This window comes from Hyla sarda, chromosome 13, assembly GCF_029499605.1.
Source record: "Hyla sarda isolate aHylSar1 chromosome 13, aHylSar1.hap1, whole genome shotgun sequence".
Classification (NCBI taxonomy): domain Eukaryota; kingdom Metazoa; phylum Chordata; class Amphibia; order Anura; family Hylidae; genus Hyla; species Hyla sarda.
In genome coordinates this window covers 17,400,910-17,423,086 of record NC_079201.1, presented here as the reverse complement: position 1 = coordinate 17,423,086, position 22,177 = coordinate 17,400,910, and the positions used below count along the sequence as shown (strand labels likewise).

General features: G+C 43.5%; 1 protein-coding gene across 12 annotated transcripts in view; it reads left to right on the top strand.

Moving 5' to 3' along the window:
- Positions 1-22,177, top strand: part of PTPRT (protein tyrosine phosphatase receptor type T) — a 433,706-nt gene that overhangs the window by 308,581 nt on the left and 102,948 nt on the right. For 9 of the 12 annotated variants that reach the window (XM_056549647.1, XM_056549653.1, XM_056549644.1 and 6 more), the window contains exons 13-15: positions 1,435-1,471; positions 8,424-8,480; positions 8,680-8,815. In XM_056549647.1, coding sequence (XP_056405622.1) covers positions 1,435-1,471; positions 8,424-8,480; positions 8,680-8,815 — 230 coding nt within the window. The remainder of the gene's footprint in view (positions 1-1,434; positions 1,472-8,423; positions 8,481-8,679; positions 8,816-22,177) is intronic. The other 3 variants (XM_056549648.1, XM_056549646.1, XM_056549651.1) reach the window with 1 other exon arrangement.

Here is a 22,177-nt window from a genome sequence, read left to right as displayed (position 1 = left end):
ACATGGTGTAAATGTGGCCTTACATGTCATCCAACACCATACAGAGTACCATTTTTGTACATGCTCACTTCTCTCACCGAATACAAAGTGTAATGTAACAGAGCAAAGCACACTTTACAATAAACTCACTCAAAAACAGCCCTTTCTTGGGTTGACCCGCATTGTATCCAGATTTGACATTGGGTATCTGTTTCCAGCTTGATGGAGTAAAAGCATGCAGAGGGAAGATGCAAGGTTTGGTTCAAGGACTCCATGTTTTTAAAAACACAATAAGGCATGCAATAGACAAAAAAAAAAAATCCTTACTCAAGAAAAGCATTCAAAATTTTAGCCTGAATTATTTTATTTGAACATAAAACTGTTTTTATTTAGAAAATAATTTAGAAATCATTACAGTAGATTGAGACAGCAAGCTGAGGACGAAGAAGTCCAGGGCCAAGGCGTAGGCAGAAGTGTTGGGCTATATTTTGAATGTAAGCAAGCTGGTAGATATTTTCTTACATTTTTGCTTAGCAACTCTAAAGGCTTGGCACAGAGGAAGTAAATCTAGCACATTGCATTATGGGGGCTTAAAGGCTATGAAACACCTGCACCTGAGTTTTCTCATTGAAATTGTTGATTTCTAAATAGTCTTTATGAAAAAAATCCCTACCATTTAGCTGTTACTCAGAGAAAGACAAGATAATTATATCAGATCTGCTTTCTGCTCTCTTCGTATTAGAGATAGCAGCAGGGAGGGGAAGGAGTTTACCCAGCACAAACACTGTCTAAATAGTCTTCATTAAAATTCCTACTTCTTAGCTGCTACTCGGAGCAGGGGGAGGTTGCTCAGCTCAGATTGTGGACAGGGGAAGAGAAACCTTGGAGGACAGCTCACACAGCCTGGAGAAAGAGAGAATGGCAGATACAAGGCAGTCTGTTCAGATGAATCATACAGACTGCATCAATATAGAGATAAAGCACAGCCAACTGTAAAGGATACAGAAGAGAAACTAAGCAATTTTGTTTTTTAATAAAGACCCCCACCAATCTGATTTTAGAAGATTGCATGAGGCTGTAAGTACCCAAAAGTCTGGAATTAGCAGAATGTGAAGCTTTCTTAAAGACATCTTAGGCTAGATTCAAATATGCGTCCGAGTCTTTATCGCAGATTCCGTTCCGGAAGAAGGAATGGTGGCAGATAGACTGCTGCATGACGGACTCCAATAGATCCCAAGATACCCCATTGGCGTTAATAGGGTTTGTCAAGTTTCCATCCAGTATGGAGAATCTATTGAACATGTGAACAAACCTTTATTACGTACATAACAAAAAGAGACACACACACAGTATACACTGGGTAGACACCTCACAAAAAAACAACACATATGAATGGTACATTCACAAATATGGTTGGGTAATAAAGTTTTTCTTTTTTGTGTTTTTTTTATACAGGAGACTAAAATCAGCTGTGTCCGTCTGGCCTCAAAAGGTGAATATTTTTTTTATTTCATAGGGTTGATATATATCGGTGAATAAAGTTAGAATGTCAGAAAGTGCTATAGGGGAAATGTATTAAAACTAGTACTAGGCAAGATTCCAGTTTACGTTTTTCTAAGGTCTTTTTGGAATGTGACTGGCTGATGTTTTAGTATTCTTTTTACTTGCTTTGATATGTTTCTCCCTAAATGCTATTATAAGTGCTGTTACCACGAGTAGAACAGGTATATTATCAGAGTAGTGGAATTCACTGCTCGCCTTGTAGGGTTGCGTTGTTGGTACAACCCAAGGAGGGTACTAAGAAATAAAGTAAAAGTGTGGATTTTTCCGATGGACCTGACGAAGAGAACGGTCAGTTCTGGAAACGCATTGGCTTCACCATGTCATGTATGGGCAGGGAAAAGGTGAATTCCTGCACTCGCCCACAACCCCTGTCACCTCCTATTACATATCCGCCCTAACTGACGGATCCACAACCACATAGACGGTCCCTGCCTATCTACATGCTGGGACTTCAAAGTCAAAATAACAAACTACAAAAATACTCAGTCAAAAGTCAGGGGATTTGTCAGGAATACAAAAGGTAAGCGTACACTAACAATACAGAGGTAAACAAACCAACAGATAAATCAGAGTCAGCTAGCCAAAGTCAGAACCAAGAGAACAAATATAGGCCAAGATGCAAACCAGATAGAATATCCTAAGACAAAATCCGGGGGTCACAAAATACCAAGAAAACAAGAGAAATGTAGAAAGCAGGATAGGAAAGCAAGCTTCAGAAACAAAGTTCTTTCATAGACAACCAGGAATGGATCAGGCAGACTTAAAGGGGTACTCTGGTGGGAAACCTTTTTTTTTTTTTTTTTAATCAACTGGTGCCAGAAATTTTAACAGATTTGTAAATTTCTTCTAATTAAAAATCTTTATCCTTCCAGTACTTGTCAGCTACTGTATGCTCCACAGGGAGTTCTTTTCTTTAATTTATTTTCTGTCTGACTACAGTGCTCTCTGCTGACACATCTGTCCATGTCAGGAACTGTCCAGAGCAGGAACAAATCCCCATAACAAACCTATCCTGCTCTGGACAGTTCCTGATACGGACAGAGGTGTCAGCAGAGAGCACTGTAGTCAGTCTGGAAATAACTACAAAACTTCCTGTGTAGCATACAGCAGCTAAGTACTGGGAGAATTAAGATATTTTAATAGAAGTAATTTACAAATTTCTGACACCAGTTGATTTTAAGACAAATTGTGTTCCGTTGGAGTACCCCTTAAAGTACCTAGGATGAAAGATGGGATAAAGAATGGATAAAGTAACAGCATACAGAATAGGCTAGGGTGTTGTCACAGCAACTAACTAAAAAAACTGAGATTTAAAGAGACACCGCTCTGACTCACTGAGGGTCTTTTGGATAGGAGAAAATAAAAATATTTTAGAAACATGCACAATATCGATATGGCCCTTTAAAGAAAAGAGGATCGGTGTTTAGCATTCCGTTTTTGCAAGGCTTTCTGTCCACCCATATGCTGCGACTGGTTGAGCATACGTTTCGTGATATGTCTGGAGTATTTTGGAGCATTATCAAGCATTGGTCTGCACCAATCTCATGATGTAGTTATACCCTTGACTCGTTGATAGAAGTGGAAATGAATCCTCGCTTTGTTTGGAAGATCCATTTCTGTTCATCAGTCTGATTAAAAAGCAACAAAAACAAAATGAAAAAAAAAAAACTCTAAAGAATAATATATCAAAATAAAAAAGTACAACCAAGGAATGTTTTTGCTTTCTCACTGGACATGTTATTGTTTTTTGGCACTTAACCCAATGTGTTATGTTTTCCCTTCTTTGTTTTTAAGGTGAAGGTTCACGACAATTTACAGCAATTCCCTAAAATTACTCCAATTGCTCCTTTTTACAATTGAAAGTAATTGGCCGGCATAGGTGCGGGAAATCAAATTTCTCGCACCCGCTCGGCAGAATACGGGAGCTTTTGATGTTTTTTTGTTTTCTTCGACTGTCGAGAGGCTGCAGTAGTGCTTTATTTTGCAATCATGTAAAATAGTATTAGTTTCTATAGACATTAATGATGTTTTCTGCTACCAGGGCTTTTATATATGACTGACAATAGTTTGGTGGTAGAGGATGACATTGATTTCACCCAAGGTGCTATTAATATGCATCAATCACTCCATTACTTAAAGGGGTACTCTGGTGGAAAACGTTTTTTTTTAATGAACTGATGCCAGAAAGTTAAACAGATTTGTAAATTACTTCTATCAAAAAATCTTTACCCTTCCAGTACTTTTTAGCAGCTGTATGCTACAGAGGAAATTATTTTCTTTTTGAATTTCATTTTTGTCTTGTCCAAAGTGCTCTCTGCTGACACCTCTGTCTGTGTCAGGAACTGTCCAGAGCAGGAGAAAATCCCCATAGCAAACCTATGTTGCTCTGGACAGTTCCTGACGTGGACAGAGGTGTCAGCAGAGAGCACTGTGGAAAAGACAAAAAAGAAATTCAAAAAGAAAAGAATTTCCTCTATAGCATACAGCTGCTAAAAAGTACTGGAAGGGTAAAGATTTTTTTAATAGAAGTAATTTACAAATCTGTTTAACTTTCTAGCATCAGTTCATTTAAAAAACAATGTTTTCCACCAGAGTACCCCTGTAAAGGGCTACTCCTGCCCCGGACATCTTATCCCTTATTCAAAGGATAGGGGATTAGATGTCTGATCACGGGGGGGGGTTCCTAGCAGCCATGGTCATGCCACATCTCCTCCATTGATGTCTATGGGAGGGGTGTGACGGCTATAGTAACTCTTCACGCCCCTTCCAATAGACATAAATAATGGCAGCGTGGAGTGCTCTCTGCTGACATCTCTGTCCGTGTCAGGAACTGTCCACAATAGGAGCAAATCCCCATATCAAACCTCCTCCTGCTCTGGACAGTTCCTGCCATGGACAGAGGTGTCAGCAGAGAGCACTGTGGTCAGACTGGAAAGAACTACACAACTTCCTCTGGAATATACAGCAGCTGATAAGTACTGGAAGGATTAAGATTTTTTTAATAGAAGCAATTTACAAATCTGTTTAACTCTCTGGCCCCAGTTGATTTGAAAAAAAAAAATAGTTTTCCACCAGAGTACCCCTTTAATTTATCCTCTAAAGCTAAATATATAGATAGCATATAGAGCTTCCAAACTGTAGACGTCCAGCTGTTGCAAAACTACAACTCCCAGCATGCCCGGACAGCCAACGGCTGTCCGGGCATGCTAAGAGCTGTAGTTTTGCAACAGCTGGAGGTACACCATTTGGAGACCACTGGCTTTGACAAATGCAAAACCATACATCCTGTCCGAGTAAATATTTTGAGAAAAACAATCTTTAACGTCCATACACTAAGACGTCTGTCATTTATTCAATTTCCCACAGCAGGTGACCCACGGAGTCTTTCAGAGCATAACGCCTGTCACATAAATACAGTGTTTAGATTGCCATGTTCAAGAGCCTGTCGGTACACACACACACACACATATATATATATATATATATATATATATATATTTATATATGTGTGTGTGTGTGTGTATATATGTGTATATATATATATATATATATATATATATATATATATATAAATATAAAAAAAAAAATATATATATATATATGTATAAACATTTTTCCATGGAGAATGTATCCCAGACAAATGGCACTTAAATAGCAGTAAAGTGCCGTAGCCATAGGGAACAATTCTCCAGACCTTCCTCCCCATTCATCACGTATTAGCAACCATTCAATTTCAAATAGAAACGGGCACTTATGCTTTCATGATGTCACGCGTTTTCCGCAAATTGACAAACTGCTTTCTCATGAATAAAGCATGACCATAGTAATACTATAAAAAAAAATACACAGTTATGATAATTCAGAATCCATCTAGAAAAAAAAATGTCTACGTCTCGTGAAGGTCAAGTCTACTTTTAAACTTTTCTTAAATGTGCCATAAAATAGGAGTCGTCCGTAAGAGGAATGGATTTAATTAATAGGCAGTAATTGCAATTTATTTATACCAAATTAATTTTCGTCCGAAAGTCACTGAGGTAGCATTTCATACAGAAGCAGCTGTAATATATTGTTTGCTTATTATGCATTCTAGATACGCTGGAAATTAATAATTCTTTTCTTCCGTATAATGTGGCTTCACTTCCGACACAGAAAAATAATTGTTTCCAAAGAGCTACTTTCTTGAACCATGGTAAAATTACATTTAGGTTTTTTTTTATGCAGTACAATCTACAGGTTATAGAGCAGGAGGAGCTGAGCAGATGATATATACAATACAGTACAATCTGCAGGTATCATGTTATAGAGCAGGAGGAGCTGAGCAGATGATATATACAATACAGTACAATCTGCAGGTATCATGTTATAGAGCAGGAGGAGCTGAGCAGATGATATATACAATACAGTACAATCTGCAGGTATCATGTTATAGAGCAGGAGGAGCTGAGGAGATGGTATATAAAATACAGTACAATCTACAGGTATCATGTTATAGAGCAGGAGGAGTTGAGCAGATGATATATACAATACAGTACAATCTGCAGGGATCATGTTATAGAGCAGGAGGAGCTGAGCAGATGATATATATAATACAGTATAATCTGCAGGTATCCTGTTATAGAGCAGGAGGAGCTGAGTAGATGATATATACAATACAGTACAATCTGCAGGGATCATGTTATAGAACAGGAGGAGCTGAGCAGATGATATATACAATACAGTACAATCTGCAGGTATCATGTTATGGAGCAGGAGGAGCTGAGCAGATGATATATACACTACATTACAATCTGCAGGTATCATGTTATAGAGCAGGAGGAGCTGAGCAGATGATATATACAATACAGTACAATCTGCAGGGATCATGTTATAGAGCAGGAGGAGCTGAGCAGATGATATATACAATACAGTACAATCTGCAGGGATCATGTTATAGAGCAGGAAGAGCTGAGCAGATGATATATACAATACAGTGCAATCTGCAGGTATCATGTTATAGAGCAGGAGGAGCTGAGCAGATGATATATACAATACAGTATAATCTGCAGGTATCATGTTATAGAGCAGGAGGAGCTGAGCAGATGATATATACAATACAGTACGATCTGCAGGTATCATGTTATAGAGCAGGAGGAGCTGAGGAGATGGTATATAAAATACAGTACAATCTACAGGTATCATGTTATAGAGCAGGAGGAGTTGAGCAGATGATATATACAATACAGTACAATCTGCAGGGATCATGTTATAGAGCAGGAGGAGCTGAGCAGATGATATATATAATACAGTATAATCTGCAGGTATCCTGTTATAGAGCAGGAGGAGCTGAGCAGATGATATATACAATACAGTACAATCTGCAGATATCATGTTATGGAGCAGGAGGAGCTGAGCAGATGATATATACACTACAGTACAATCTGCAGGTATCATGTTATAGAGCAGGAGGAGCTGAGCAGATGATATATACAATACAGTACAATCTGCAGGGATCATGTTATAGAACAGGAGGAGCTGAGCAGATGATATATACAATACAGTACAATCTGCAGGGATCATGTTATAGAGCAGGAGGAGCTGAGCAGATGATATATACAATACAGTATAATCTGCAGGTATCATGTTATAGAGCAGGAGGAGCTGAGCAGATGATATATACAATACAGTATAATCTGCAGGTATCATGTTATAGAGCAGGAGGAGCTGAGCAGATGATATATACAATACAGTACAATCTGCAGGTAATGGTGAGAATTCACTGTCAGGGGGTATTTATTAGGGATACACACCCCTCCATGTACAATATTCACACGTCCTGACGGTATATTCTTACCCATCACTTGATGTTGTTTCCCACAGTTCCTCTTTAAGTTACAACCAAAGATTCCAAAAAACTGTCCTGTCTTACTGGGACCTTATTTGGTTTATTCCTACATTTGTTTTCATACAACCCACCGCAGCCTCATAAAACCCCCATCAATATGCAGCAGCAGCGCTCCCATCATGATCACATTTTTAGAAGCGCAATTGTTTTTAATCATCCTATTCAGAAATGATGGATTGCTCCAGCACTCAGCAACTTCTATGACAGGGCAAGAGATATCTAGAACGCGCAGCGGTAGAAGCTTTTTGGAATTGATTTTATGTAAAATAAAAAACAATTTGAAACACTGTTTAAGTTTACAGACATTATTCGAGTGTGTGCCGAAACTCCAAAAATGTTATTGGGTCTATAAAATCAGTTTTAGGTTTTATTTTAGATGATGCCAATGATAGAAGTTCTGTATCCTGGTCAATTTGCTCTTTTATTTATTTTTATTTTTTCTTAAAGGGGTATTCTAATGAAAAACACTTGTTTTTCATATCAACTGGCTCCAGAAAGTTAAACAGATTTGTGAATTTCTTTTATAAAAAAAAATCTTAATCCTACCAGCTGCTGAAGTTGAGTTGTTATTTTCTGTCTGTCAACAGTGCTCTCTGCTGACACCTCTGTCTGTCTTAGGGACTGTCCAGAGTAGGAGCAAATCCCCATAGCAAACCTATCCTGCTCTGGACAGTTCCTGAGACAGACAGGGGTGTCAGCAGAGAGCACTGTTGTCAGACAGAAAAGAACAACTCAACTTCAGCAGCTGAAAAGTACTGGTAGGATTAAGATTTATTTAATAGAAGTAATTTACAAATCTGTTTACCTTTCTGGAGCCAGTTGATATGAAAAAATAGTTTTTCAGTGGAGTACCCCTTTTTTACCCCCCAAATCAGTCAAGGTTCTATCCAAGTCCCATTAGACATATGGAGGGACTAAAGTGGCCAATGTCTCCCTCCTGCGTTCTCACTATGTTTTCCTCTCCTGCATGCTTACTGGCGGAATCCCTCCCTCATCTTAGCGGTTACCTCCAGCCTTCCTCCTATCACTCGCCTCCCCCCAAGCCAGCCAGTTACAGGTGACTATACGTCCTTTCCAGGCACCATCAGACTTACTTATTTTATCAAATATCCGCCACTAAAAAGTATCCGGAGGCTTAAAAATAAATCTTTAACCTCTTCGCTGCCAGAACCAATTGTGCATGCCATGATGACCAATACGACATAAGCCTTATCTACAAAAACTAAGGCATTGCTTCCCCCTTCTTTTTCTTAAAGGGGCTTCCACGCAGAATACCAACACAGTGGAGCCGGAGAAGCCAGCTGACAGTACAGTGCAGACGGCGGGCGTGATTGCAGGGATGCTGATGTTCATTATTATACTCCTTGGGGCCATGATGACCATCAAGAGAAGGTTAGAAAGGAGAATGATAGGTTGTGAACGTTGTGTTTACTGTGAACTCTGGCAGAGAACAGGTTAAAATTATTATTTGATCAAATTGGTTCCAAGCCTTCTGAAGAAAAGTATGGATTTGTTATGACTTCTGCCATATAACAATGCCTTCTCCATGCTGTGTGTTGTCTATATTCTATCTTCTGGACTTTGTCTAGTTGTCCATCTGTCTACTCTCTTCTCTTCTAGTCACTCTCTTTGGTCATGTGTTTCTGTAACCTCGGAATATGTAATGTTGTATCTTCATCAGTGTGCACATGGTCCTTGTACTGTCTGAGTAGAATATCTGTTCTGTAGAGTGCTGCCCAGCACCAAGGTATTGACCAGAGGTCCACAGAGGTGTCCACATGAAGAGTTTGTAACGTACATGTAAGACCCAACGGGTTGTATACAAATAGATGGGTCTGGGACTGTCCTTAAGTCCATGTGTATAATATTGCAGTTTAATGCTGTCTATAATACAACACAGGGAGGTTTTACACCATCACAGAAAAAGCAGACCAGCACTACTCCCCTACTTCCAGTGTCCAGTCCCCAGTGAGGTTTAATAGACACAAAAAAACGTCTGGACCAATGAGGCAGCACAATCGATGCATAGAAAAGGAAAGCCCATGAGAAAATAAAATCTTTAATCCCTTATTGATCCATTTTAAAAAGCCATTGACTCGTGTCGGACACATTCAATAGCTGTAATTATGACTAAGTGTGCTTGCATGTATCCGAAACACGTCGGTGAACTGTTAACTGTGTTTTAAAATGTATTAACTAAGAGTTAAAGCTATTATTTTGTGCAGGAGCTGGATTTTCTTTCCGTATTGAGGTTTTACTCTCCTTAACCTATAAGGGTCCACAAGGATTTACCATTTGCATGAGCTCACTGTTTAAAACCACGGAAAAAGCAAGCCCCCCTACTTCCAGTGTCCAGTCCTCAGTAGGGCTTTATACACAAGGGTGCGCTGAAAACCTCTTGGATAGATAGATAGATAGATCAGAAGAAGTCACTGACATATTTCGGACACATGCAACAGCTATGACTAAGGGTGCTTGCATGCATCTGAAACATGTTGGTGACGAGCTGGCTTTTTTAAATGAATCAATAAAGGATTCAATATTTTATTTTGTCAGGGAGCTGGATTCTCTTTTTCTATGGATCTACATGTAGGTTTTTTTCCTAGTTAATCTATAAGGGTCTTCATAAGGGATTTATTATCTGCATGAATCCTAAAGGAAACCAGCACTGCCCACCTACTTCAAGTCCTCTGTAGGGTGCACAGAAACCCTCCGGACCAATGAAGAAACACATTAGTTAGTTAATTAGATACATAAAAAAGTAAAACCAATTATACACTGCTGAAAAAAATAAAGGGAAGACCTAACACAATGTAACTCCAAGTCAATCACACTTCTGTGAATTCACACTGTCCACTCAGGAAGAACACTGATTAATAATCAATTTCACATGCTGTTGTGCAAATGGAACAGGCAACGGGTGGAAATTATAGGCAATTAGCAAGACACCCCAAATAAAGGAGCGCTTCTGCAGGTGGTGACCACAGACCACTTCTCAGTTCCTATGCTTCCTGGCTGATGTTTTGGTCACTTGAATGCTGGCGGTGCTTTCACTCTAGTGGTAGCATGAGACGGAGTCTACACCCCACACAAGTGGCTCAGGTAGTGCAGCTCATCCAGGATTGCACATCAATGCGAGCTGTGGCAAGTGTTACGCCGAGCGCTCCGGGTCCCCGTTCCTCCCCGGAGCGCTCGCCTCATCTTCGTTGTTGCAGCGCCCCGGTCAGATCCACTGACCGGGTGCGCTGCGGTCCCGCCTTCAGCCGGGGTGCGATTCGCGATGCGGGTAGCGCCCGCTCGCGATGCGCACCCCGGTCCCCGTACCTGACTCGCTCTCCCTCGGTCCTGTCCCGGCGCGCGCGGCCCCGCTCCCTAGGGCGCGCGCGCGCCGGGTCTCTGCGATTTAAAGGGCCAGTGCACCAATGATGGTGCCTGGCCCAATCTTCCCAATTAGCTTAATTGGTAATCACCTGTGCACTTCCCTATATTACCTCACTTCCCCTGCACTCCCTTGCCGGATCTTGTTGCCTTAGTGCCTAGTGAAAGCGTTCCCTAGTCTGTTCCTAGTCCGTGTTCCTGACCTCCTGCCGTTGCCCCTGACTACGATCCTTGCCGCCTGCCCCCGACCTTCTGCTACGTCCGACCTTGCTTCTGCCTACTCCATTGTACCGCGCCTATCTTCAGCATCTTCAGCAGCCAGAGAGGTGAGCCGTTGCTAGTGGATACGACCTGGTCACTACCGCCGCAGCAAGACCATCCCGCTTTGCGGCGGGCTCTGGTGAAAACCAGTAGTGGCTTAGAACCGGTCCACTAGCGCGGTCCTCGCCATCCCTCTCTGGCACAGGGGATCCACTACCTGCCAGCCGGCATCGTGACAGTAGATCCGGCCATGGATCCCGCTGAGGTTCCCCTGCCAGTTGTCTCTGATATCGCCCGACAGATCGCCCATCTAACCCACCAGCTGTCGGAAGTGTCCACCATTTTGCACCAACATCCCCTGCCAGTTGCCTCTGATATCGCCCGACAGGTCGCCCTTCTAACCCACCAGCTGTCGGAAGTGCGCCAACATTCGCAACTTCTTCAGCAATCATCTCCTCCGCCAGCTCCTGCACCCCTTCCGCAGCGAGTGGCCACTCCTAGCCTCCGCCTGTCCTTGCCGGACAAATTTAATGGGGACTCTAAGTATTGCCATGGCTTTCTTTCGCAATGTTCCCAGCACTTGGAGATGATGTCGGACCAGTTTCCTACTGAAAGGTCTAAGGTGGCTTTCGTGTTCTGCCTTCTGTCTGGAAAAGCCCTGTCATGGGCCGCACCGCTCTGGGACCGCAATGACCCCGTCACTGCCTCTGTACACTCCTTCTTCTCGGAAATTCGAAGTGTCTTTGAGGAACCTGCCCGAGCTTCTTCAGCCGAGATTGCCCTGCTGAACCTGGCCCAGGGTGTTTCTTCCGTTGGCGAGTACGCCATTCAGTTCCGTGCTCTTGCTTACGAATTGTCCTGGAATAGTGAGACTCTCTGCGCGACCTTTAAAAAAGGCCTATCCAGCAACATTAAAGATGTTCTGGCCGCACGAGAGACTCCTGCTGACCTACATGAACTCATTCATCTAGCCACTCGCATTGACATGCGTTCTTCCGGATGGCGTCTGGAGCTCCGCCTGGATATGGACTTTGTTCGCACGAAGCGTTTTTTCTCTCCGGCTCCTCTCTCCTCTGGTCCTCTGCAATCTGTTCCTGTGCTTCCCGCCGCGGAGGCTATGCATGTTGACCGGTCTTGCTTGACACCTCAAGAGAGGACACGACGCCGCATGGAGAATCTTTGCCTGTACTATGCCGGTACCGAACACTTCCTGAAGGATTGTCCTATCCGTCCTCCCCGCCTGGAAAGACGCACGCTGACTCCGCACGAAGGTGACACAGTTCTTGATGTCAACTCTGCTTCTCCACGCCTTACTGTGCCTGTGCGGATATCTGCCTCTACCTTCTCCTTCTCTACTATGCTCTTCTTGGATTCCGGATCTGCAGGAAAATTTTTTTTGGCCTCTCTCATCAACAGGTTCTACGTTCCTGTGACCAGTCTCGCCAGACCCCTCTACATCTATTGTTTTTACAATAAAAGATTGGACTGTCTTGTACGTTTCCACACTGAACCCCTCCTAATTTGCATCGGACCTCTTCACGGAAAAATTGAGTTTTTTTTCAGGTTCTTTGGCCCCAAGAAGAGGGGGAGACCCAAGGGGGGGGGTACTGTTACGCCGAGCGCTCCGGGTCCCCGTTCCTCCCCGGAGCGCTCGCCTCATCTTCGTTGTTGCAGCGCCCCGGTCAGATCCACTGACCGGGTGCGCTGCGGTCCCGCCTTCAGCCGGGGTGCGATTCGCGATGCGGGTAGCGCCCGCTCGCGATGCGCACCCCGGTCCCCGTACCTGACTCGCTCTCCCTCGGTCCTGTCCCGGCGCGCGCGGCCCCGCTCCCTAGGGCGCGCGCGCGCCGGGTCTCTGCGATTTAAAGGGCCAGTGCACCAATGATGGTGCCTGGCCCAATCTTCCCAATTAGCTTAATTGGTAATCACCTGTGCACTTCCCTATATTACCTCACTTCCCCTGCACTCCCTTGCCGGATCTTGTTGCCTTAGTGCCTAGTGAAAGCGTTCCCTAGTCTGTTCCTAGTCCGTGTTCCTGACCTCCTGCCGTTGCCCCTGACTACGATCCTTGCCGCCTGCCCCCGACCTTCTGCTACGTCCGACCTTGCTTCTGCCTACTCCATTGTACCGCGCCTATCTTCAGCATCTTCAGCAGCCAGAGAGGTGAGCCGTTGCTAGTGGATACGACCTGGTCACTACCGCCGCAGCAAGACCATCCCGCTTTGCGGCGGGCTCTGGTGAAAACCAGTAGTGGCTTAGAACCGGTCCACTAGCGCGGTCCTCGCCATCCCTCTCTGGCACAGGGGATCCACTACCTGCCAGCCGGCATCGTGACAGCAAGAAGGTTTGCTGTGTCTGTCAGCATAGTGTCCAGAGCATGGAGGCGCTACCAGGAGACAGGCCAGTACATCAGGAGACGTGGAGGAGGCCGTAGGAGGGCAACAACCCAGCAGAAGGACTGCTACCTCCTTCTTTGTGCAAGGAGGAACAGGAGGAGCACTGCCAGAACCCTGCAAAATGACCTCAAGCAGGCCACAAATGTGCATGTGTCCACTCAAACGGTCAGAAACAGACTCCATGAGGGTGGTATGAGGGCCCAACGTCCACAGGTGGGGGTTGTGCTTACAGCCCAACACCGTGCAGGACGTTTGGCATTTGCCAGAGAACACCAAGATTGGCAAATTCGCCAATGGCACCCTGTGCTCTTCACAGATGAAAGCAGGTTCACACTGAGCACATGTGACAGATGTGACAGAGTCTGGAGACACCGTGGAGAACGTTCTGCTGCCTACAACATCTTCCAGCATGACCGATTTGGCGGTGGGTCAGTAATGGTGTGGGGTGGCATTTCTTTGGGGGGGCCACACAGCCCTCCATGTGCTTGCCAGAGGTAGCCTGACTGCCATTAGGTACCGAGATGAGATCCTCAGACCCCTTGTGAGACCATATGCTGGTGTGGTTGGCCCTGGGTTCCTCCTAATGCAAGACAATGCTAGACCTCATGTGGGTGTAATGAGGTTTCCACTTTGATTTTGAGTGTGACTCCATATCCAGACCTCCTTGGGTTGATACATTTGATTTCCATTGATAATTTTTGTGTGATTTTGTTGTCAGCACATTCAACTATGTAAAGACGAAAGTATTTCATACAATTAGTTCATTCATTCAGATCTTGGATGTCTTATCTTAGTGTTCCCTTTATTTTTTTGAGCAGTGTATGTTAAATGCTTTATTGACCCATTTCAAAAAGCCACTTTGACAACGGCGTGTTTCGGACGCGTACAGGCGGCCTTAGTCATCGTTGTGACTAAGGGCTCTTGCATACGTCGGACACAGAAAAAGAAAAAAAAACAGCTTCTGGTAAAATAAAATCTTTAACTCTTTATTGAACCATTTTAGTCAGTTTGTCACTGACTTGTTTTGGACAAAGCAACAGTTCTCAGTCATAGTTATGACTAAGGGTGCTTGTATGCATCTGAAACGCGTAGGAGACAAACTGGCTTCTTAACCCCTTAAGGACGCAGGACGTAAATGTACGTCCTGGTGAGGTGGTACTTAACGCACCAGGACGTACATTTACGTCCTAAGCATAACCGCGGGCATCGGAGCGATGCCCGTGTCATGCGCGGCTGATCCCGGCTGCTGATCGCAGTCAGGGACCCGCCGGCAATGGCCGACGCCCGCGATCTCGCGGGCGTCCGCCATTAACCCCTCAGGTGCCGGGATCAATACAGATCCCGGCATCTGCGGCAGTTCGCGATTAAAATGAACGATCGGATCGCCCGCAGCGCTGCTGCGGGGATCCGATCATTCATAACGCCGCACGGAGGTCCCCTCACCTTCCTCCGTGCGGCTCCCGGCGTCTCCTGCTCTGGTCTGTGATCGAGCAGACCAGAGCAGGAGATGACCGATAATACTGATCTGTTCTATGTCCTATACATAGAACAGATCAGTATTAGCAATCATGGTATTGCTATGAATAGTCCCCTATGGGGACTATTCAAGTGTAAAAAAAAATGTAAAAAAATGTAAAAGTAAAAGTAAAAAAAAAGTGAAAAATCCCCTCCCCCAATAAAAAAGTGAAACGTCCGTTTTTTCCTATTTTACCCCCAAAAAGCGTAAAAAACATTTTTTATAGACATATTTGGTATCGCCGCGTGCGTAAATGTCCGAACTATTAAAATAAAATGTTAATGATCCCGTACGGTGAACGGCGTGAACGAAAAAAAATTTAAAAAGTCCAAAATTCCTACTTTTTTAATACATTTTATTAAAAAAAAATTATAAAAAATGTATTAAAAGTTTTTTATATGCAAATGTGGTATCAAAAAAAAGTACAGATCATGGTGCAAAAAATGAGCCCCCATACCGCCGCTTATACGGAAAAATAAAAAAGTTATAGGTCATCAAAATAAAGGGATTATAAACGTACTAATTTGGTTAAAAAGTTTGTGATTTTTTTTTAAGCGCAACAATAATATAAAAGTATATAATAATGGGTATCATTTTAATCGTATTGACCCTCAGAATAAAGAACACATGTCATTTTTACCAGAAATTGTACGGCGTGAAAACAAAACCATCCAAAATTAGCAAAATTGCGTTTTTCGTTTTAATTTCCCCACAAAAATAGTGTTTTTTGGTTGCGCCATACATTTTATGATATAATGAGTGATGTCATTACAAAGGACAACTGGTCGCGCAAAAAACAAGCCCTCATACTAGTCTGTGGATGGAAATATAAAAGATTTATGATTTTTAGAAGGCGAGGAGGAAAAAATGAAAACGTAAAAATTAAATTGTCTGAGTCCTTAAGGCCAAAATGGGCTGAGTCCTTAAGGGGTTAATATGCATCAATAAGGAATAAATTTTTTTTTTATTTGGACGCATGTGAATACATGGCTGTTACAATGAGCACTTGCATGGGTCTGAGACGTGTTGGTAGCATACCAAAATAAAGTATTAAAGATTTTATTTTATCCGAGAAGTGGATTTTCTTTTTCTACATGCAAAGTTTATACTTAACCCTTTATAATCTATCATGATCCACAATGACTTACCGTCTGCAGAAGCCCACGGTGTATCAAGGGGGTAGCAACCATGGAGGTTCCCCAAATTGCTGGTAAAATCCCCAAAAATTTTTTTCGGGGTTTTGTAACAAAAGAACCACAATATCATTTCTGTTTGTGGTTGACCGTATAATTTATTGTTACCAAGAACTAAAGATTCCTATGGCTATTGTCTGCCATGTCATGCCTGGTTTGTAGCTATATTCTTCAATTCTCCATCCTGCACAATATATAGTATATGTTTTTTAAACAGTGTGACTCTGCCTTAAGCTTTGGGGCCCTAGTGCAACTGCTACCACTGCGTCCCCTATATCAGTGGTTTGCAACCTTGGATTCTACAGGTCCAGTTTGCAGAACTACAACTCTCAGCATGCCCGGACAGATGTTGGGAATTTTTTAAACAGTGTGACTCTGCCTTAAAGGACAACTGCAGTGGTACACATTTATATATGCCCATGCCCGGACCTCAAAAATAAACAAAATAAACTCATACATACCTTCCTACGAGCCCCCGTTGGTCCGGCACAGGCCTCACGGTCCGGCAGTGCTGGCGTCATTCCACTTCCTGGGGACGGGGACGCCGCAGAGCCGTCGGCGTATCACCGGCTGTAGCGATTTCCCGCCCCAGCCTGTGATAGGCTAAGCCCACTGTCATGTAAGGAGCTCTGGCCGGCTTCTTACATGACAGTGGGCTCAGCCTATCACCGACCAGGGCGGGACATCGCTAAGGCCGGTGATACGTCGACCGCTCTTTGGCGTCCCCGTCGCCAGGAAGTGGAATGACGTCAGCACTGCCGGACCGTATTACCTGTGCCGGACCCTCGGGGGCTCATAGGAAGGTATGTATGAGTTTATTTTGTTTATTTTTGAGGCCCGGGCATATATAAATGTGTACCACTGCAGTTGTCCTTTAAGCTTTGGGGCCCAAGTGCAACTGCTACCACTGCGTCCCCTATATCAGTGGTTTGCAACCTTGGATTCTACAGTTCCAGTTTGCAAAACTACAACTCCCAGCATGTCCGGACAGCCGTTGGGAGTTTTTTAAACAGTGTGACTCTGCCTTAAGCTTTAGGGCCCAAGCTCAACTGCTACCACTGCGTCCCCTATATCAGTGGTGTACAGTTCCAGTTTGCAAAACTACAACTCCCAGCATGCCCGGACAGCTGTTTGGAGTTTTTTAAACAGTGTGACTCTGCCTTAAGCTTTAGGGCCCAAGTGCAACTGCTACCACTGCGTCCCCTATATCAGTGGTGTACAGTTCCAGTTTGCAAAACTACAACTCCCAGCATGCCCGGACAGCTGTTTGGAGTTTTTTAAACAGTGTGACTCTGCCTTAAGCTTTAGGGCCCAAGTGCAACTGCTACCACTGCGTCCCCTATATCAGTGGTGTACAGTTCCAGTTTGCAAAACTACAACTCCCAGCATGCCCGGACAGCTGTTTGGAGTTTTTTAAACAGTGTGTCTCTGCCTTAAGCTTTGGGGCCCAAGTGCAACTGCTACCACTGCGTCCCCTGTATCAGTGGTGTACAGTTCCAGTTTGCAAAACTACAACTCCCAGCATGCAGGGGGTTGTATTTTTGCAACAGCTGGAGGCACACTGATTGGAAAAGACTGATCTAGATGCATAAACACCTACAGGATTGTCAGCGTATGCACACTTATACACAATGCATGCACTAGACTCAGATGTTATATAGAAGTGATGGGCTGGGGTATAGTTATAGACAGTTAAACATCACATTATCTCCCAATTTCAGGCTCCTTCTCTGTTCGCCGCATTTCCATGCTGTTATCTGTGCATTTATCATCCGATGCATGAGTTCTTCCCAAAGCATTTCCATAACCATCTATTAGGCCTGGGTATTAGCATACGTATTTGTGTCTGTCAGCACATCCCTATGTACAGCTTCCTATATTTATTTATCACTGTCACCCTGTGTTGTAGATATTGAAATGAGTGTGAATGCGGTCCAGCTAGTGTAATGCGGAGAGAGGAGAGCAGTGAGAGGCGGCTGGGCATCTTATTCAGGCCTGTGTAAATTTGGGAGAAGCATATAGTAGTTCAGTGCAGATGTAGTAGAGCTGAGGTTGCGTTTGGCTGTGAAATCGGGATATGTTGTAAAGTGTTTTCCGATGGGATATGTTGTATAGGGTTTTCCGATGGGATATGTTGTAAAGTGTTTTCCGATGGGATATGTTGTATAGGGTTTTCCGATGCGATACAACTGGTACAGACACTCAAACATGGTGCCCCTGGTGAGATCTTGAGAACAAGGCCTCTAGTTTTTGTTTTGAATGTGACAAGTCGCGCATGCGCGCCTCTGCTCCATGCATTGTCTACGGAGTGCCCGAAGTTTGTGGAGCACTGTTCTCAGCTATTTCCGACAGCTCCATAGACAGCTTTGGGCACTCCATAGACTATGAATGGAACAGAGGCGCTCATATGCGACTCAAATGAGCGCCTCCGTTCCATTCATAGTCTATGGAGTGCCCAAAGGTAGTCAAAGGGGTACTCCGGTGGAAAACTTTTATTTTTTAAATCAGCTGGTGCCAGAAAGTTAAACAGATTTGTAAATTACTTCTTAATTAAATCTTAATCCTTCCAGTACTTATTAGCTGCTGAATACTACAGAGGAAATTATTTTCTTTTTGGAACACAGAGCTCTCTGCTGACATCACGAGCACAGTGCTCTCTGCTGACATCTCTGTCCATTTTAAGAACTGTCCTGAGTAGGAGAAAATCCCCATAGCAAACATATGCTGATCTGGACAGTTCCTAAAATGGACAGAGATGTCAGCAGAGAGCACTGTGCTCGTGATGTCAGCAGAGAGCACTTTGTTTCAAAAAAGAAAAGAATTTCCTCTGTAGTATTCAGCAGCTAATAAGTACTGGAAGGATTAAGATTTTTTTAATAAAATTGTTTAACTTTCTGGCACCAGTTGAAAGTTTTTCACCCGAGTACCCCTTTAAGTGCTGTACTTGGCTATCTAGGACAGCGCACCTCCGCTCCATTCGATGTCTCTGGAGTGGTCGGAGGCTTTGGCTGTCCGGGCATGCTGTGAGTTGTAGTTTTGCAACAGGTGGAGGCACCCTTGTTGAGAAACGCTGTCCTATTGCAATCCCCATTGCAGTTTTTCCCAATGAGTATGCCCCCAGCTGTTGCAAAACTACAATTCTCAGCATGCCCAGACTTGTAGAACTGCAAGTCCCAGCATAGCAGAGTTTTTATTGCTGTAGATCTGAATATCTACTCCACACTATATACAGCAAGAGAAGTAAAAAGGGTATTGTACAGGGTCATAGATTAAAGTAGGAAGAGATTAGATCTCCATTAAGCCAAGATACAGGGAGGATAGTGATAAGTCCGGAAAAGGAGAATACAATCTGTTATTGGAATGGAGGAAAATGTAGTCTTGTATATGAAGTTATATATATATATATATATATATACTCACATGTGATATAGCCACAGTACGGTCTCAAAATAGTTTTGCGCTAATACGTCTATCTATAGATAAGTACACTCACGGGCCACTTTATTAGATACACCCATTCAGTTGCTTGTTAACACCAATAGCTGATTAGCCACTTACATGGCAGCAACTCAATGCATTTAGGCATGTAGACATGGTCAAGACAACTTGCTGAAGTTCAAACCCACTGTCAGAATGGGGAAGAAAGGGGAGTTTAAGTGACTTGAAACAAGGCAGGATGGATCCATGATTTCATGTTGTTAAGACCCTGCCTTCTGAATTTCCTAGCTGCAATTCCCTCATCAGACCAGCCAACGTTCTTCCATGGTCCAGTTTTCGTGACCTGTGTGAATTGTAGCCGCAGTTTCCTGTTCTTAGCTGACAGGAGTGGCCCCTGATGTGGTCTTCTGCTGCTGTAGCCCATCTGCTTCAAGGTTGGACCTGTTTTGCGTTCAGAGGTGGTATTCAACAGACCTGAGCTGCCATTGCCTTAATATCATCTCGACCCAGTCTGCCCATTCCTCTCCGACACCTGATTTGCCGTTGCCTTTATGTCATCTCGACCTAGTCTTCCCATTCCTCTCCGACAGACCTGAGTTGCCGTTGCCTTTATGTCATCTCAACCCAGTCTACCCATTCTCCTCTGACATCAACAAGACATTTTCCTCCACACAACTGCCGCACACTGGATATTTTCTCTCTTTCGGACCGTTCTCTGTAAATCCTAAGAGATGGTTGTGGAGGAAAATCCCAGAAGAACAGCAGTTTCTGAAATACTCAGACGAGCACGTTTGGCACCAACAACCATGTCACGTTCAAAGTCACTTAAATTCCCTTTCTTTCCCATTCCAATGCTTGGTTTGAACTTCAGCAAGTTGTCTTGACTGCATCTACATGCCTAAATGCATTGAGTTGCTGCCATGTGATTGGCTGATTAGCTATTTGTCTTAACAAGCAATTGAACAGGTGTACCTAATAAAGTGGCCAGCTAGTGTATGTGATGGTAGAAAAGTTATAGTAGATGTACGTGGTAAAGTAGCTGTGGTCATAAAATGACAGGGTGCGGCTCTTCAGCATTATGTTGTTCTGCTACATTGTAACTAGTGATGGTGAATGTGATCCCATGGCAATTCACAACGTACTCCGACATGATAGGTCGCTATCATTAGTAGCGATTGTTCCAGTGCAGCCTTGTGTTCTAATGTCTCATGAGCACAAGTCACGGTGTCGCCTTAGCCTGAAAGGAGAGGAGGACCTGGCCGCAAGTATTCTGTAAAATACAATGATGACTTGTATGAAGCCAATGGTATAGTATATATTAGTGATTCCAAACTTGTCGCCTCTGCTGAAAACCACAACTACTGGCGAGCCCTGACAGCAGAAGGGGGAGGGGTCACAGAATCCTGACTCTAGTGTCATAGACCATTTCTACTCTATCTTGAGAACATTTCTTTAAATAGAGCGGTAAGTCGCGCATGCGCGATGCCTCTCCATTCATTGTCTATAGACATGTTGGAGATTACATAGTACAGCACTCGGCTACCTTTGGGTGCTCCATAGGTAATGAATAGAGTGACAGCACCCCTGGTTGGCACTTGGCACCAAAACTGGAAAGTCTACAATGTATATTTAACCCTTGCATCAGAACCAAGACAGTCACAGAGATCTACATCTTATCACTGTCACTTGTCAATAATATATGAAGCAGCGCAGAGCATAATCTGTCAGATATTGTAGAGTACAGTGCTCAGCTACCATGGGGCGCTCCATAGAGTCTATGGCATAGACAATGAATGGAGTGGTGGGGCGCATGCGCGATTCCCAGCTCCATTGAAGACAAAGACTAGGTGCCCTGTTCTTGTAATCGTGGGAGGCCCCAGAGATTAGTGTTACCCTTGTAACACTTATCCTGTGGATACCCTTTTAAGCCATAAATTGGGGAACACTGTTACAAAATAGTCAAGGGGTTTGTTACCTGTCTCCATGTATAAATTATATATGACACTAGTGACAAGATCCTGTGCTCCCTCCCCCAATTCTACACGTATGCTATGTAAATTTGGTGCAACTTTGTCTCGATCATAGCATCATCAGAATCTCCAAAAAGTGACATAGAGAGTCACACGCACAGGCCTTTCTATTAAGTGCTGAATCCTCAGTATATAAATAAATACATTCATATATGTATATATATATATATATATGTGTGTGTTTAACTCCCAGCATAACTGTCAGGTCATGACGGGAGTTGTAGTTTGCAACAGGGACGACAGATTTAAGATTATATATATATATTATACCATTGGCTTCAAATAGGTCAAGGATCATTGTATATAACAGAATACATGCAGCCAAGTCCTCCTCTCCTCAGGGCTGGCGCAAGGATTTTTGCCACCCTCAGCAAAAGCTAATTTTTCTGCCAACTTATCTCTGCCCATTGGCCCACCATTTGACACACCTCACCTTACTACTGGGGTGACACACTGTAACAAACCTCCAATTCATGTAATCACCTTACTACTGGGGTGACACACTGTAATAAACCTCCTCCTCATGTAATCTCCTTACTATT